This window comes from Planococcus citri, chromosome 1 (genome assembly GCF_950023065.1).
Source record: "Planococcus citri chromosome 1, ihPlaCitr1.1, whole genome shotgun sequence".
In the NCBI taxonomy this organism is placed as follows: domain Eukaryota; kingdom Metazoa; phylum Arthropoda; class Insecta; order Hemiptera; family Pseudococcidae; genus Planococcus; species Planococcus citri.
Window position 1 is genome coordinate 90,679,409 of NC_088677.1, and position 16,602 is coordinate 90,696,010.

The 16,602-nt window shown below is 42.3% G+C and overlaps 2 protein-coding genes across 4 annotated transcripts in view; one reads left to right on the forward strand and one right to left on the reverse strand.

Annotated features, from left to right (window-relative positions):
- LOC135841143 (zinc finger MIZ domain-containing protein 1-like) overlaps nt 1-3,083 on the forward strand; it is a 172,255-nt gene extending 169,172 nt beyond the window's left edge. For all 3 annotated transcript variants that reach the window (XM_065357975.1, XM_065357966.1, XM_065357982.1), the window contains 2 exons: nt 98-373; nt 474-3,083. In XM_065357975.1, coding sequence (XP_065214047.1) covers nt 98-373; nt 474-635 — 438 coding nt within the window. In that variant the 3' untranslated portion in view covers nt 636-3,083. The remainder of the gene's footprint in view (nt 1-97; nt 374-473) is intronic.
- Nucleotides 3,084-5,276: 2,193 nt separating this feature from the next.
- Nucleotides 5,277-12,855, reverse strand: LOC135841048 (cytochrome P450 4g1-like). The gene is made up of 12 exons (XM_065357838.1): nt 12,541-12,855; nt 10,471-10,583; nt 10,231-10,312; nt 9,902-10,090; nt 8,143-8,212; nt 7,910-8,036; nt 7,670-7,745; nt 7,391-7,566; nt 6,446-6,514; nt 6,154-6,328; nt 5,902-6,081; nt 5,277-5,800 (listed from the first exon to the last, which is right to left on the reverse strand). The coding sequence occupies exons 1-12, from the start codon at nt 12,734-12,736 to the stop codon at nt 5,613-5,615; spliced, it is 1,641 nt and encodes a 546-aa protein (XP_065213910.1). The 5' UTR covers nt 12,737-12,855; the 3' UTR covers nt 5,277-5,612.
- Between the last annotated feature and the right edge of the window lie 3,747 nt (nt 12,856-16,602).

A 16,602-nucleotide genomic window follows, 5' to 3' on the forward strand; every position in this document is an offset into this window, starting at 1 on the left:
CGACGGGGGGCAGTCTAAAAAATGCTACATAGTAGGTGTAGCTATGCGTGTATGTACTTACCTACTTACTTATTTGGACTTTATTGTTCGATCGCAGATGCCGCACACTCCACTGACGCCCGGAAGTATGCATACGCCGATCGGCGGCGGCGGCGGCGGCGGCGCGGGTGGCGGACCGCCGAGTGTACCTCCTACGTCGACGTCGACGTCGACCAACAGTGCGGGCGCAGCGACGGTCAGCGCGGATAACGTTAAGAAAGAGAACGGACCACCGGTACACGACGCCACGACTTCGGTAGATTTACCTTCAGATCTCAATTTTGATCCTGCTGCCGTCATAGAAGGCGAAGCGCAAGGTCAAGAAGGCTTAAATGTAAGTATACGAGCCATTCGCCGTCAGGGCTCTACTCTGTTTACGACTTACGTATGTCGTTTGTTGGCTTGACGAGTTTGTGTTTTGTGTTTGTTCGCAGCTTCTTCCGGACAATGTAGTCGATCCGATGGACTTGTTATCGTATCTAGATCCGCCGTTGGATTTGGCAACTCCTCCGAGTAGCGGTGCTAGCAGTAACGGCAACGTTGGTACCCCTGGTGCTTCGACCGGCGACGATATTCTCTCTTCCTTATTCGATTAAGTCTCCTACGTTTTGTAAAAATCAATTTTATTTTTCCTTCGATTTTCTCGTTCATTTTTCATTTTTCATTTTTCTTTTCTTTTTTTCATTCTACGTATGTACCTTTCCATTCTTTGTTTTTTGTTGTGTTTTTTTCATCGCGTGTATTTCGATTTCGTCGAAGACGCGTCGCCCCCGTTTCAATATCCCGATGTTACGTTGCGTTACGTTACGTCGTTGCGGCGGCGCGGCGATGAAACCGGTAAAACTTTGATTCGTTGCATTCCGAGAGTAATCGACTAATCGAGAACCCTCCCTTTCTTACCATACTACGTACTCACGTACTCGCATCTCTCAAACAGACGTATCGACGATTCGATTGGCTACCTACCGTTTATTCGTTTGGTTGCGATATTACTCGTATGTATTTTACGAGTAGGCGGAGGTAGTAGGCCTAAACCTCTTTCGGATTTCTTTTCTCTTCCCCCGTTTTCTTTTCTTCCTATTCCCAGCCAATGGAAATATTCCCTCGAACGATTTCCATTTATTTTTTTTCTAGTATTTTTTTATTTTATTAAAAAAAAAACCAATTACCTACTCTACGTTTTATTTGTAGAAATGACAATCAATGTTTTACCTTACTTACATCGTTATTATAATCCTATCAGTTTCTCGCTGTCCGCGAGCCGCAGAAACACCAATTTTATGTTCCTATACCTAATGTTCGCATCTTGTAGCGGCTGCGCGGTATTTTTTTTACAGTTTTTAATTTTATTTGCTGTAATTTTCTTCCTTTTGGTTTTTATTCTCCTATTCGTTTTCTTTGTTTTTCCAATGTCTTCGTAATATCGCGATTCGCGACTCTCGATTTCTAGCGTACGAATCGAATTGCATTACCTATTTTCCTTTGTCGATCGAATCGTGTACGAGTGTCGAGTACCTAATTGATTTCTCCTTCGGTCGCTTCGAACGCTGACGTACCGCGCGCTGTATATTTTTATTTCATGTTTTTTTTTCTTTCTTTCTTTCTTTCTTTATTTTGTAAAATCGAAAAATCAAGTCTAGTCTTTTTTTCTATACTTTTACGTATGTAATGTGTAATAACCTTTCTAAGTATGTATGTACCTGTACTGTATAGGAATCGTGTTGTGTGCATCTATTCATTTCTCTTCTTATTCTTCTCTCGTTTTCCTTTCTCTTTTCTATTTATTTATCTATTTATTTATTTATTTATTTATTTATTTATTCGTGTCGTTCGTGTCGTTCATTTATTTACTTGATTTAAAATGGGAAACCTAATTAAGATGAAATAATTCGTACATTTTTTTGTTCGTTTCATTCGTTTCTATTCGAAAAAATTGATCAAATGAGCGAATGATTGTAATTACACTGAAATTACTGCAAACGATCAAAAATATTGTCAGTACCTAAATGGGCTAAATGGCTGGCTGGCAGGCAATCGATGTGCTTTTGAAAAAAAAATTTTTATTTACAAACCATTTTTGTTGGAATATTTTATATTTGAAATACCTATCGACGTATTTTCCATTTTTGTATTTTTTTTTTTCATGATTCTGGAACGAACGTGGAGTTAGAACGAAGTAATTTTGTACGATGTACGATGTATGAATGATTAATTAAGGTTATCTACTTGTGCAGGTGAAAATTTGTGATAAATTAAAAATAGGTTTAAAGATGGTTTATTTATTGTACGAATTTTGTATATTTCGCGTTACTTTGGAAAAAAAAATTGTTGACTTATTTGTATATTGTTTGTACAGAAATATTTTCAAATCGAAATCAAATAAGTTTTTAGATTTAAATAATTCGTATCGTATCATGTTCCTGTATTGTCTAGACCCTAGACCCGTAGAACCGTAAACGAAGCTGTGCCGAGCCACAAATCCGTAGTTTGTATGTATTTCATTTCCTGCCGAGTCAACGTTTTTTTTAATGTACGTTGTTTTTTCCCCAAGCGCTCGATGAAATTATTATTCGGTGATAAGTGGCGCGATCGAGTTTTCAGACAGAATTACCATTCGAATTTCAAGTCTGTCGCGTAAACTCGAGTTTTTTCGGTTTTTCGTTTTTTACCGCAGGTTTCTAAAATATCGCTTGTAAGTATTTTTGAATCGAAGGCAAAACAAAAACAAAAAAAAAGATCGATCATCGTATCGTATAGCTCTCCTACCATTACCTACTTATTAATCTATCAGTTTACGATTACGATTATTATTTATTTATTTATTTATTTTTTTTTTACCTTTTATTCGTTTTCCCCTCTAGAAAATCAGTGCGGTCAAAGGGAAAGATGTTTTACGTAACCTTATTTACCTTTTGTATCAGTAAGATCGCTATTACCTATGTTAAGCGTATTTTTAAATTTTTTTGCGATTCTTTACGAATCCTGTTTTTTTTCCCAAATATATTGTGATGTATATTAATTACATACAGAAGCGTTGAAAATTTTTCATTTTATTTTTGTTTCCCACGGCGCGGCTAGGCTTAGGCAGGCCTATGACCTAGTATGTGAATAGGAATATTACATACGAGTAGGTATTGCACTATTACATGTAAGGTGCACTGGGGCAAGTCGGAATGATTTTTCGAAATTTCAACTTTGACCAGCTGTTACTCCCCTTCTAATGAACCAATATGGATCAAATTTATTATGTAGGTTCCCATAAGGGTTCTTAACTTATGGTGAAAATTTGAGCGCGATTGACACAGTAGCTTTCGCTTAGTCGAATAAAATATAAACTGTTCTGACTTCCCCCAATTGGGGAAAGTCAGAACAGGCTAAACTTTGCAGAGGCGTAGATCACAAACGGAGCGTCGTTCTAGAAAAATTGCACAGAAACAAAATTGTATAGAATTTAATTCTCTTTGAGATCACTCTCGTCAGATTTTCACTAGGACGCACGGTTCGTCCGCTATATGCGAAAAACTAAGAAATAGAAAGTCTGTATTTTAGAACAAATTCGAAACAAGTTCGAAACAACAACAAAATACAATTGAACCAAAGACATCTAAAATTAAACTGAATCGCGAAAATTTTTATGCCGTGATGAAGTAGGGGTAGTACCCTCAAGTCACCTTTAGTGGCACTTTGCCAGATATAAACCTCTAGGCGCTAGAGCAAGTTTTCTAACTTACCCCGAATTCTGACTTCCCCCAGTGCACCTTACACCTCTACCCTACATACTCCTTAATCGAGTCTTCTTCGATGTGTTGAACGTCAGACGTGTTGAGAATTAAGCGAGAAGAGGGAAGCGTACGTCCAGTGTGGACTGTGGAGTGTGGATGTTGAGTTCGACCCATGCAAAAGAATAGTACTACTAATTTAATACTGAAAGCAGCGCTACCCTTTACGCACAAACGTTGATATTTCCAGGTCGAAACTGGCTGTTTGCTGCCAAGTGAATTAAATAAAAATACTATAGATAATCCAACCAGTGACTACAGATTAGTCAGGAAACACGAATATAAATGCAAAATTTGATCGCACGTACATATATTAGGCTGCATTAAAGCGAAGAATTTTTCGATAAGGGAAAGAAGAGGGGAGAAGGAAGCATCGTCGAAGGCGAAGCCATCTGACATTGGAAATGAATTCGTCCTTCCTACAAACCCCACCGGGACCAGAAATTCCACTCGATTCGACTCCAATTTCTATGTATTAGACATTCTTTTTAGAGAAAAATGAATTTCGTATTTACGGCAAACTGGGTAGGCAATTTTATTAACACTCGAGAAAATACTTTTCTTCCACTTTTGAAACCGGCGTTCTCAACTAATTCATGGTCGCTGAATATGTATCTAAAGCTCAACGTTTCAACTGAAAAGAAGCTTTTTTTCATGAAAGCTGAGCTTTCAATGAGAAGAAAGCTCGATGGACTGAAACCAACGAGCTTGACGTGATCAGCGATGCTGAATTAGTGATCATTGACTATTCGTGCACGTTAATTGACCATCATTTGGTCACAAAGCTCAATTTTGACCATTTTTGGTAATAAGACATGCTAAATAAGACCAATTTCATTAGGAGAATATGGGATATTTTAGGAGGTTCGATACTCCTAATACCTGAACTTTTGAATCAATTTTGCCAGCTTTAGAGAGCTTTTTAAGCTGTACGAACTGGGCGAATAGGGGGGTTCTTGGGTATGGCGAATTCGTTTCCGGTGTTGGTAGTTGCGAAAAGCTCAAAGTTCCTTCTGAAATGAAGCTTTTTTTCATAAAAGTCGAGCTTTCAGTAAGAAGAAAGCTCGATCGACCGAAACTAACAAGCTTGACGTGATCAGCGATGCGCAATTAGTAATAATCGACTATTCGTACACCCGAATCGACGTTCATTTGGCCAAAAATCTCAATTTAGAAAATACAGAAATTTTTCAATTTTTTTGCGAACTTTATAGAGAGCTTTTTCGGCTGTTCGAAGTGCGCGAATGAGGGGGTTTTTGGGTACGGTTGTTTCGTTACCGGATTACCAGTCTATACCTACCTGTGCTTAATCTGTACGCATAAAGCAAATGGCACAAAATCTGTCGCTTACCGCTTGAAATTACCTAGTCGTAATAAACAAATATCTGCTACAAGTAGGTACACGGCACGGCAGGCACGGCGCCGGCGCCCAACTGCCCAAAGAAACAAAGTTGACAATTTTCTCTTTTAAACGCGTGTATTTTCGACTTTCGAGCACGTGAACGTAGCTCGTTATATGTACGAGTATATGTACCTACTTCTCGTATGTAGGCTATAATTATGTAGGTACATGTCCACACGAGTATAGGTACTCGTACGAGTACTCGTATGTGTATTATGGGGATGGTCTCGAGTACTGCAGAGATCGGTTGGGCTACCTATTCGTTTCGTTTCGTTTCGCTTCGCACCTCTCGTAGATCCATCAGCTGTGATCAGACCCACCGCCACGCCACGCCACGCCACGCCACGTAGCTTAGCTTATGAGTGACTGCTGCTTCGGCATCGGCTTCGGCACTAGCTTGAGCGAGACGCCGACGACGTCGGCTTGCGCGTACTCATCTGAATGGGATAACCGTGCTTACTTCTGACTACGGCGTCCATGCACGGTACGATGTGTTGGAATTTCACGCAAGTGCTCAAGTGGTAATGGTACAAAATGCCGGCCATTTGAGTTTTCAACGACATTATCGCGTATTTGGAGCCTGAAACAGCCACCACGAGTACGATTACGAGTAGGTATGACACGTCGCGTCGCGTCGCGTCGCGTCGTGTAGCTATTACTCTTACTCGTAACTTTGCTTACCGATACACGCTCTAGGGCCGAGACCGAACGGTATAAAACTGTTCTTCGGACGCTTTGCGACATTTTGCGGCGAAAAATTGTCCGCGTTCCACTGCTTGGGATTCGGATAGAAGTGCGGGTCTCGATGTATCGCGTGCAACGCCATCGCCACTTGACAATTTTTCGGTATCACGCGTTCATCTGCGCAGTCGCCGTCGGCGCAGTAGGTAAATAACTGGTTAGCTTTTTACGACGAATACGCGTAGTACTTACCGGCCAGTTTGATATCTTCGCTAGTTTTCCTCAGAGTTATCGGGAATAAGGTGAACACGCGTAACGTTTCTTTAATACACTGCTCCAGGTAGGTCAACTCGGCAAGGTCGTCCATTAGCAAATCGCGGTTACCGTCTGCTCCCACAACTTTTCGCACTTCTTCGTAAGCTTTTTGCTGAAATCACACACACACGCACACACATGCCAAAGATAAACACACGTCACGTCACGTTAGTGCTCGCAAAAGTCCACCTCCACCTACTCGTACTCGTACACGTACACGTACACGTACCTGGGCGTCTTGATGAATGGCCAGCATTAGAATGGCGAAACTACCCATGACGGCCGTCGATTCACTACCCTATAGCAACATAGGTACACGTTAACTTTTAAAATTAAACGATAAACAGAAACACGATAAACATACTCTTAGGTCTTAGGTAAAATAGGTGTCAATAAATTCGAGATGTAAAGGCTTCCTTTTGTTGTCGCGGAGTTGCACTTTATTTAGTAGATACTCACTACTCAGTACTCAGTTACTCACCTACGAACGAGAACTGCAGAAAATACCGGTCCCAAAAAGGTTTTACCTACTCGTATATTTAATATGTAGGACTGTAGGTACTGTACTCTGGTTGGTCAGAGACGTCAGAGTGAACGATACGAGTAGGTAGGTATTAATGATAGGTAGCGCTAGCGCATGATTGGCCTTTGGATTAGGACGATAGCATTCCAGTCATTCCACCAATCGTACGCATCTAAGTACATATTTCACGTTGCCACTTGCCAGGGGTAGGTAGTCGTACATACAGGGTGCCCAGAAATATCGAGTACCCCTAAAAAAGTTTTATACGAGTAATAATGATAGCACATGATTGGTTGTTGGACTGGAGAGATAACATTCCACCAATCATACGCGTCTACATAATTATTTAACCGTTCACGTTGCCAACCTATATTTTTAATGAAAAACTTTCTTTGGGGTACTCGATATTTCTGGGCATCCTGTACGAGTATGTAGGATTATGAGCATTACCTACCTACCTACCTACATTGCTACGAGTTGGTATTTTTATCCGAACAAAAAGCTGAAAATATTAGAGGGGAAGCACCGCGCAGCGCCGTGGGTGTAATAGGGTTTGGGTACCTACACGTACGTCGTACACCCGTACACCGGTACATCCGTGTTATTCGCGTATCATTGTTGTTACCGTATACCGTATACCGTATACCGTACCGTAACGATTATGTTCAACATTTCGTCGTGTATTTGCTTTTGTGTAAACACCGCCGCATCAGTCTCGTGAACGCGTAGCAGTATGTCGATCAATGTTTTGGGTTCGGCTTCGGGTTCGGCTTCGACTCTGGTTCCTGTTGCGGTTACGTCGACTTGGGCTTCAGGCTCCAGTTGGTCTGCAATGAGCGTAATCGGCCGATATTAATACGATGCGGTGTGATCACCGATCAGCTATCAGCTACTCGTCGCGTCGCGTCGCGGTGTCGAGCTGCAACTTACCGGCTTGGTGGTTAGGTGTCGCCGCACAGCTACCGGTTTTTTTCGAATTGTGTTCTCGCAGTTTAAATTGCAGCACCTGCGTGACGCGCACTAGCAAATTAAATCGCAGTTCGCAGACGTTCTCAAATGGCATGACATACTCGTAGGCTTACTCGTATACTCGTAGGTAGCTACTAGCTACTCGTCTGCGTTTGAAATATGTACTCCTACCTACGACCGCGACCGTAATTAGGTACTCACTTGTTTGGGTAATTTATGCAGCGTTTCGAATAGTTTCCTATTGCCGGTGCACACTCTGTACAGATAGAATAACGACGGCGATAACAGCCACGGTAACAGCAATCGCGAACTCTCCAATTTCAGGCATCTGTGTAGGTACATAATGAAAACTCGGCTTCAACCAAAACCGAAAGCTAACAATAAGTAGGCTAGCGCTAGCGCTAGCGCTAGGACCTGTGACAGAGTCGACTTACTTCACTAAAGCGTCGGAAAATTCATTTCCTAAATTTTCTTGCGTTTTCAGTTTGCTACCGGTAATGTTTTCTGCGCAAAATTGTAGGTACCCGTTTAGCTATACACTATACAGTACGAGTACGACTATAACTACTGTAGTACTGTTACTGTACGAGTAATTCGCTCGTCAGTCGTCATCCGACCGCCGTTTTTCTTTTTCAACCTCCGCGCCATCGCCATCGCCAGGGGCTCCGTATGCTACGTGCAGCTTCTTCCATCCATATACGAGTACGAGTATATGGTACGCACTACGCAGTGTGCCTCTGCCTAACCGCCTAACCCTATGGCCTATAGGTACGGGTACGAGTACTTACTCTCTAACGCAAACGCGTAAATCTGAGTTTCACCGTTTCGAGAAGGCAAAATTCAACTCGCACTTGGGCATCGGAGGCTCGGAGCATCCGTCATACGTCATCGTCATCGTCATACACTACGCGACGTATGACGTATGTATCGTGAAATGAACTGCTAAAAATTGAGGTTTGCAGGGCTCGATAGCAAATTTCATGTAGAATTTTTTGACCGGGCTAATAACTGCATCAGATCTTTAAATGAGAGTAAAAAAAATGAAATTTTTGAATGTTTCCAAGTTTTTGTTCAGCATTGAAAAGGATACAATGTCACGATGAAATTTTTTTTAGGTTTTTTTACAAAAACAAAAAAAAATACCAATTTTGGCAATTTTTGAACACGTTTTTCCAATTATTTCTCTTCGTACAACTCTTCCTGTTCATCTGGCGCAGTTATTAGCCATATCAAAAAATTCTACGTTGAATTTGCTATCGAGCCCCGCAAACCTCAACACTCTACCTATCACAGTCGCTCAACGGTATAATGTTGAAAGTGAAGTAGGCTACAAAATGAAAAAAACTTTTTTTTTGAGTTGCCAAAAATCTGCCCCTGGGGCTTGGAGGTTAGTCTGTGGCGGCGGGGCACCCTGTTCTACAAGTAGCTTTGACTTAACGTTCATTTCTTACTTTATTGTAGTTCAATCATTGATTTCACACTTGAACGATACATACCTCGTGTATGTATGAAATAACTAGGTAAAGTGTAGAAAAAATTCAATTTCACACTTTCCCAGGTAATACATTACCTGGAGTAAACACTTTAACGGTCTAACAGATATACTCCAAGACGTAAGCGTATCTACGTAACTAATTCGGCCATCTATCTGCATATATCGTATGTACGTATACAATAATACATAATATGTTAGGTAGGCACGCGCCAACGTGAACGTGTTAATAAAATTGCCTACACGATTCGCCGTAAATACGCTCGCGTCGTGCCGATGCCGATGCCGATGCCGTGCATCAATTCGCGCGCAATGCAAGTAACTACCTATATTATTATAATACACGTAGGTATGTACTACTATGTACTCGGGTATTTCGCACATTTGTTCGGCGTGAAAACTTGTGATTTGCGAGTAGGCCCAGCTATAAGTACGAGTAAACGATTTCGGATTTTTTTTGGTTTTTTTTTAGATTTTTGAGAAAAAAACTCGTAGTTTTCAAAATATCAAAGCGCAAATAGTCTCACCATTCCCACGTCGAATGGTCTCCGTACATTCGAAGATTGAGGAGGAGGGGGAGAAGAAGAAGAAGAAGACGGGGAGGGGGGAGGAGGTTGAAAAAGCGGGGCCAAATGCAAAGTGCAAGATGACAGCGAAATGTCGGGGTGTGGCACTGCGGTGGGGCGTGGGGCGGCACTCACCCGTGATGATGTCCACATTGGCGTTGGCCATGTACTGCCACACGTCGAAAATACGCCCGGTATCCGCTTCCGTGCGTAATTTGCGCACCAAAATTTTCACTTGTTGATTGAATACGAGCACGTACTGCTGCAGCATGCTGGTCGAAAAAGCCGGATTGATCAGTCGTCTGGTCTTCTTCCATTTTTCCGCTAGTTGTGCAACAAACACGAGTACGCGTCATTACTTAGGTACCTAAATTCCTCGTATATACCATGTGTATGTACCTTCGTGCATCTCGCACCCACCAGAGAGCTACGAGTAGAGGGCCGGGTAGCGCGACGCGACTTACCTCTAGCGATAACTATGCCGTCGCCGATCGAATCTTTCAAAAGTCCCATGGAATCTCGATCTACACATCTGCTGGACACCGTCTGTAAAGTACATACATAGGTACGCGTACACAATTACACATATACGAGTACTCGTATGTACCTACGTAAGCAACTACTGTAACTCTACCTATAGGTACTCGTAATACACGTACACGTACGTATTTAGACTACCTCCTTCGGCGTACCTAGCTACCTACCTGTATGTCTTCCAGTTTGGTCAGTATTAACATGGGCAAAAACGACGATAACCAGACCACTATCGGCGATTTGTTATACTTGTCGTATATGTGTAAAAATTTCTTTACGCGACCTGCGAACAATAAAAATACAAGTATAGGTATGTAGGTAGTTAGGTAGGTACTTACTCGTAGGTAGACCGAGACCCACGTGTACGAATATGAAAACACTCGACGCGACACCTATAATGGACCCTGCCAACTGCCATGCCTCGGGTCTGGATCAGGGTCTGGGGCTGCGGACGTTTGTTCGGATAATTTGAGATTTAAAAATCAGTTGAAACGCGTCCAAATCGAACACGTGAAATTTTAAGCGAATTTTGGCGGCGCGGCGCGGCGCGGCGATCCGCCGAATCCAAAAATGACGTTTGTTTTGCGGTCGGACTCGTATTCGGCGGAATAGCCGCGATCTTTCACTCGAGCAGGGTTCCATGCGACACGAATGGACACCGCATTCCAACTTGGCCAACTCGAATTAGTCAAAAACGACGTTTTACTCGATTTTTTTGGCAAAAAATTCAAACGTCTCGAGTAGTTCATGTACCTATATTTCATTGGACAAAAAAACTTTTCGTCGCGAATCGAGTTTTTCATTTTTTGGAAATGAAAAAAATACAAAAAAAAGCAAGGGGGGCCGTTTGTTCATTTTGTCCAAGTTGCCCATAAAAGATCATTGTTGGAGGAGGAAAGAATGCGCGAACTAGAAAAATCGTAATCTTCAAACTCGTAGATTACCTACCTGCCAACTTTGTCAAAATAGTCTGGAGGAAGGAAAAACGAGCGGATCCATTTCTTCGCTTTTACGGTTTGTTTTTAGAAAAACGAAGGTGAAATTTCCTCGCTCCTGGCTCAGAACCCGCTAGGTACGTACGTACTCGTACATTTCTGATTCAAATTTCACATCGTCGTTGTTCGGGTGGCACTCGTTAACTAAGACTAAATATCTTTTTAACGTAACGTTTTTCAGTTTCCGAATGCAACTTGTCCAACATACGCGAATAGCAAAAAGAAAAAAAAATCCTCGGCCATAGAAGAGGTGGAGCGAGACTAGTAAACATTTCAAATGTCAATTTTTCAAGTACGTAAGTATACAGAAAAGAAGAACAAGCGACCCTATATTATGTTTCCTTCGCGTTGGTTGCGACTTGCGAGATGATTAGCGATGAAATGTCTCATTCCTGGCGCAGAACCCGCTTACGTCTTCGAGCAGCACACTGAGAAAAATTTTTTTAGTATAAATTATCATAATTTATAGTAAACGTGCTCCAGTCTTGGCATTATAGTCAAAATTACTATAACTATAGTAAATGAAATACTATACGTATGGTAATATTTACTATATTATAGTATTTTTTATTATAATTATAGTATTTCATTTACTATAGTTATAGTAATTTTGACTATAATTCCAAAACTGGAGCACGTTTACTATAAATTTATTGTAATTTATACTATACATTTTTCTCAGTGCAATATCTTATGGTAGCTCTATAGTCTCTAGACGACAGCGACAAAACATCCATTTCTGGTTACTTTCTTAATTTCCGATTCGTGTTTCGCGTTTTTTTCCTTATTTTTTTCCATTTATTCGGATACGGATACCTATGTTTTTTGTGCAGGCGGTATGTCTGAAATCTGCGCGACACTGATCCGCATTACGCCCACTTTTCATAGATATGTACTCGTAACTTGAAAGAAATCCCGTAGCCGTTGCTGATACAATATACTCGTAGTCGTAGGTATACTCGTAGAAGATGCGTATAATATCGTAGGTACTTAGTTTGAAAAACTCGAAAAGAAGTTTGGTAACTAGACTTTTAAATTTCGAATCTGACTTTAAATAACTTTGGGAAAAAAAGAGGAGAATTTGCGGGGTAAACTTTGGAAAATGACTTTTTGACATTTCGTCAGACTTTTTAAAACTTGGAAAAACTCTCTACCTCCACCTAGCTATACCTATACCTATCGAAAGTTGTAAGCAAAAAACACGATAGCATTCGCATTCGCAGTCGCAGTCGCAGTCGCACTTACCGTTAGCGTTACCGAAGACTGTGTGTACGTTTCCGATCAGTGGCAAGGTGGGTGGCGAAGGGAACACTCGCAACATTCCGTACAGTCGTTTATTTTTGCACAGGTACGCGAATACGCGAGCACACAGCCATACGAGCGTACACAGCCAAGCGTACAGCGTCCAATTCCATACCAACGACGGCACCGTGTTCACCATCTTCAACTCGTCGGCTTTTCCACAATAATTCACTTCACTACGTTAGCTGGCTAATCACACCGCTCCGCTCCGCGCCGCGCCGCACCGTCTAAATACGAGTAGGTAACTGCTAAATAGTTGGGTATCTAGAAAAAGAACACAAACAAACGTATGTAGTTACGAAAATGTAGGCCTACGTGCGGTACATGCGTAATTGCGTATACACACTACACAGTACGAGTATGTCAAATCAACACGTCATCTTACACGTTCGAGACGTTTTAGAGACAACTACTTTCGAATTCGTGGTAGGCTATAACGGCTAACCAGTAGGTCTACTGGTCCAGGGATACGAGGGCATGTTCACGTAGGTATGACGAGTAACTTTTACGTAGGTAAGTATTTACTCGTAATTTACATTTGCAAGTTTCGTTTACGGAATGCGCTATCCGTTTTTAATCAAAATTCGCCGCGATATTTATACTTTCACGCGGGATGGAGAGGAGCCGAGGAGGTGAAAAAGGTCAAAAGGGTATGAAATCAAAAGTCGAATATGTAACATTGCCGATTTGTGTAATATGGTCGGTAACGGCGCGGCGGAGAAGATTTTCATTTTTTATTATGAAATGCTGGCTATTCGCAACGTCTTTTTTATTAACGAATAACGATGCGGCGCGGCGCGGCGGGTCTAATATTCTGGTCGTTACTTTTTAACGACCATTTTTACGCGCGTTTAAACACGTCTACCTGAAATGAGAGCGATACGCATCACGCATCACGCACCGAGCAACCAGCAAGTACACATCTACACCTACACCTACTACACCTACATCTAAACTAAAACGTACGAATGTAACTATAACGTACCCCCGTAAGTACGTATACTTACTCTGCGATGCACGAGTTACGCGTAAGAGTATGTACCTACCTACCTACCTACCCTGGGTACGTATGTACATAGTAGGTATCTACGGCGGATGAAGCAAATATTTTTTTCTTGGAAAAATCGTACCTAACGCCCGAGTGTATTTTCATGCGAGTTCTACATGCCAGCTAGGGGGCTATGCAAATGTGAGAATGGGAGGGAGAGAGGGAGGGGGGTTAAATGTTACACGCAAATTGCTCCCAGACTCTAACCCCGAGTATAAAGCAAAGGGTTGCTGTAAGAGAGGCACGGAGCCCCTATACGTGCACGTAACATACGAGTACGTGAAAATCAGCAACCCAAGCCCTAACCCTAACCCTTTACTTTCATAAAGATGTAAATTTTTGCGTATGCGTATGCGTTTTTGTTTTGTTTTGCGAATGAAAATTGACCTTTAAAAATTGCTGTTTTTCATTACTGCATGGCAGCGCCCAGCGCGGCGACGACACAGATATACCTACACCTACACCTACACCTACACAGCCGCAGACACCTCTTTACACTAACCTAAAACTCTCGCACAAACTGCAGGTACATTGCATAACTGGAGAACCTGTACTGTACTGCGGACTGCGGACTGTGGAGTATTTTTTGAAAATTTACTACGTAATAAGTAATAACGTTAACGTAAGAATAATTGCACGATTCTCAAAAGTCAGTTTTAATACTAGCTCGTAGATACGAGTAGTTTATTTTGATTTTTCACACTCGACAAAAAAATACATCAACGTTTACGTACGAGTAAGTAAGTACGAGTACACATAGATACGTGTACCCAAAACGCTCACGACTTACGAGAGGGAAAAATGGTTAAAATTCGCGAGTACCTAGACCTACGTGCTAAGTGCTGGTAAAATACGCGTAGTGAACAAAGGACCAGTTGCCCCGTAGAATATGTGTACTTACTGAGCGAAATTCGATGCGATGCGATGCGATGCGATGCGACTGAAATGTTTGAAATCACGCCAAAATGTCACCGTTATGCGAGCGTTGGTCGGTATTTATAATGACTGCGAGACCGGCGGCGGCGGCGGCGGCGGCGGCGGCGATAGGCGTCGTTAGCCGGTTAGCATCAAGCGTGCACTCGAGTAGAGGTATCGGATACTACATGGTTGGTAGGCAGGCAAGTAGGTAGGTAGGTAGGTACTCGATGAAAGTCGCTACACACTCTCGAGCTCCCTGCTCGCTGCCACTCTACCATACTTACGAGTATTTTGAGAATTTCAAAAAAACAGGACAGGTGTGGTTGGTAGTTGGTAGGTAGGCTAGGTACCTTCATGCACTGGTACTCGTACTCGTACTCGTACTCGTACTCGTACATTGCCATTATTCGAATCCACTTCCACAAATACATACTGTACGACTACTCGACAGTCGACACGACTCGATTTACGAGTACGAGTATTTACGATAGCGGATGAGAAATTGCGAATTGCAAATCGCGAATTGCGAATAAGTAGGTACTTGCGACTTGCGGGCTGTTGTTTTGTACATACGTACCTACTCGTGTATGTGTAGTGTGTACACATGTCACATTTTTTGTCAGCATTAAGGCGTAACATGTTCTGGTGTAGTGGCTCGCGAATACGCGAATACGCGAAATTTTTCTCATCCACCGCGCCGCGCCGTCCGCGTTGAGTTGCGGCTTCGTCGTGCAATTTGCTAAATACGAGTAATGCACCTAAAATACCCACTGATCAGCGCTAGATACCTACGCCCTACGCCCTACGCCTACACCTGCAGTGCATCTAGATACAGATACTTACGAGCACAATCTCAATGTACATACACATATGTACTCGTAGCAACTAGCAAGGGTACATTACATAATATGTACATACCAAGATATAAGCTGTCGCGTCGCTTGCGTCGCAGGTCATCAGCAGGCGAAATATGATGATGACGATGTGTGGGAGCCGGGAGGGGAAGAGGCTGGGCGGTAAACAGATCAACGTACGTACTTATTTTTTATTTTTCGAATTAAAAATCGCCGCGTCGCGTCGCGTCGCGCTTCGCATAGCGTAGCATCGCGTAGCCGAAAGAAATGCGATTAACTTTTTTATCGTCTTCGTGCGACGCCATCAGTCGAGACAAAATTGCCATCGTGAAAAAGCCGTCACTCCCCCCACCCCCACCACCCCCTTCCCTCCCCTGGCGTCACGTCACCTTACGTCACGTTATAAATACGAGTACTCGCTACCGCTGCCATGCCAGTGCCATCGGCCAAGTTTTCCTACTTTTTTTTGTTGTCATTTTTGCTGCGAATCTTCTTATAAAGCTTACACCACACCACACCTTACCCTATCGTACTCGTACTCGTACCTATACAGATATAGGCTTAGGGCCTACTCACTTACTTAACCCCCACTGCGATATTCGGCGTTTAAGCGTTTCGGCATTTTTTCACCTTTTCGCCGCACCCTTCCGCGAGTTTGTTTTTAGTTTTTGCTGTGTGCGGTGCGGCGGTTCCGGCTAAAATTAATTTTACGCCACTCTTCTCGTTTGCGCCGCAATTTTCCGCCAGACTGGTAATTTTCTGCTTTTTCGCTTCGTTTAGTCGCTAGGCCTACGAATACACGCCACACGGTATAGGAAAACGGAGCAAATACCTACCTACCTATCGTACCTCAGTAGTACCTAACTATAAATACAAATACAATTTGCAACAATATACCTAAAATGTACACTGTACACGATACACGATGTACGTACTCGTATTGTATACGTAGGTAAGAACTGTAAATTCGCTTGACGATGGTTTATCCGTTCGAACGAAAAGTGGTTTGGATAATGGCCTAACCGTACCTACCAATAGTTATATACATATCATATCACTATGTGTGTGTACACTGTACACACACCTACGACTACCTCGTAATAGTAGTAGTAGTAGTATGTATATGACGAGTAAAATGGAAACGACACGAAAATCTCATCGCAAAAATATCATCGAAACGAGGTT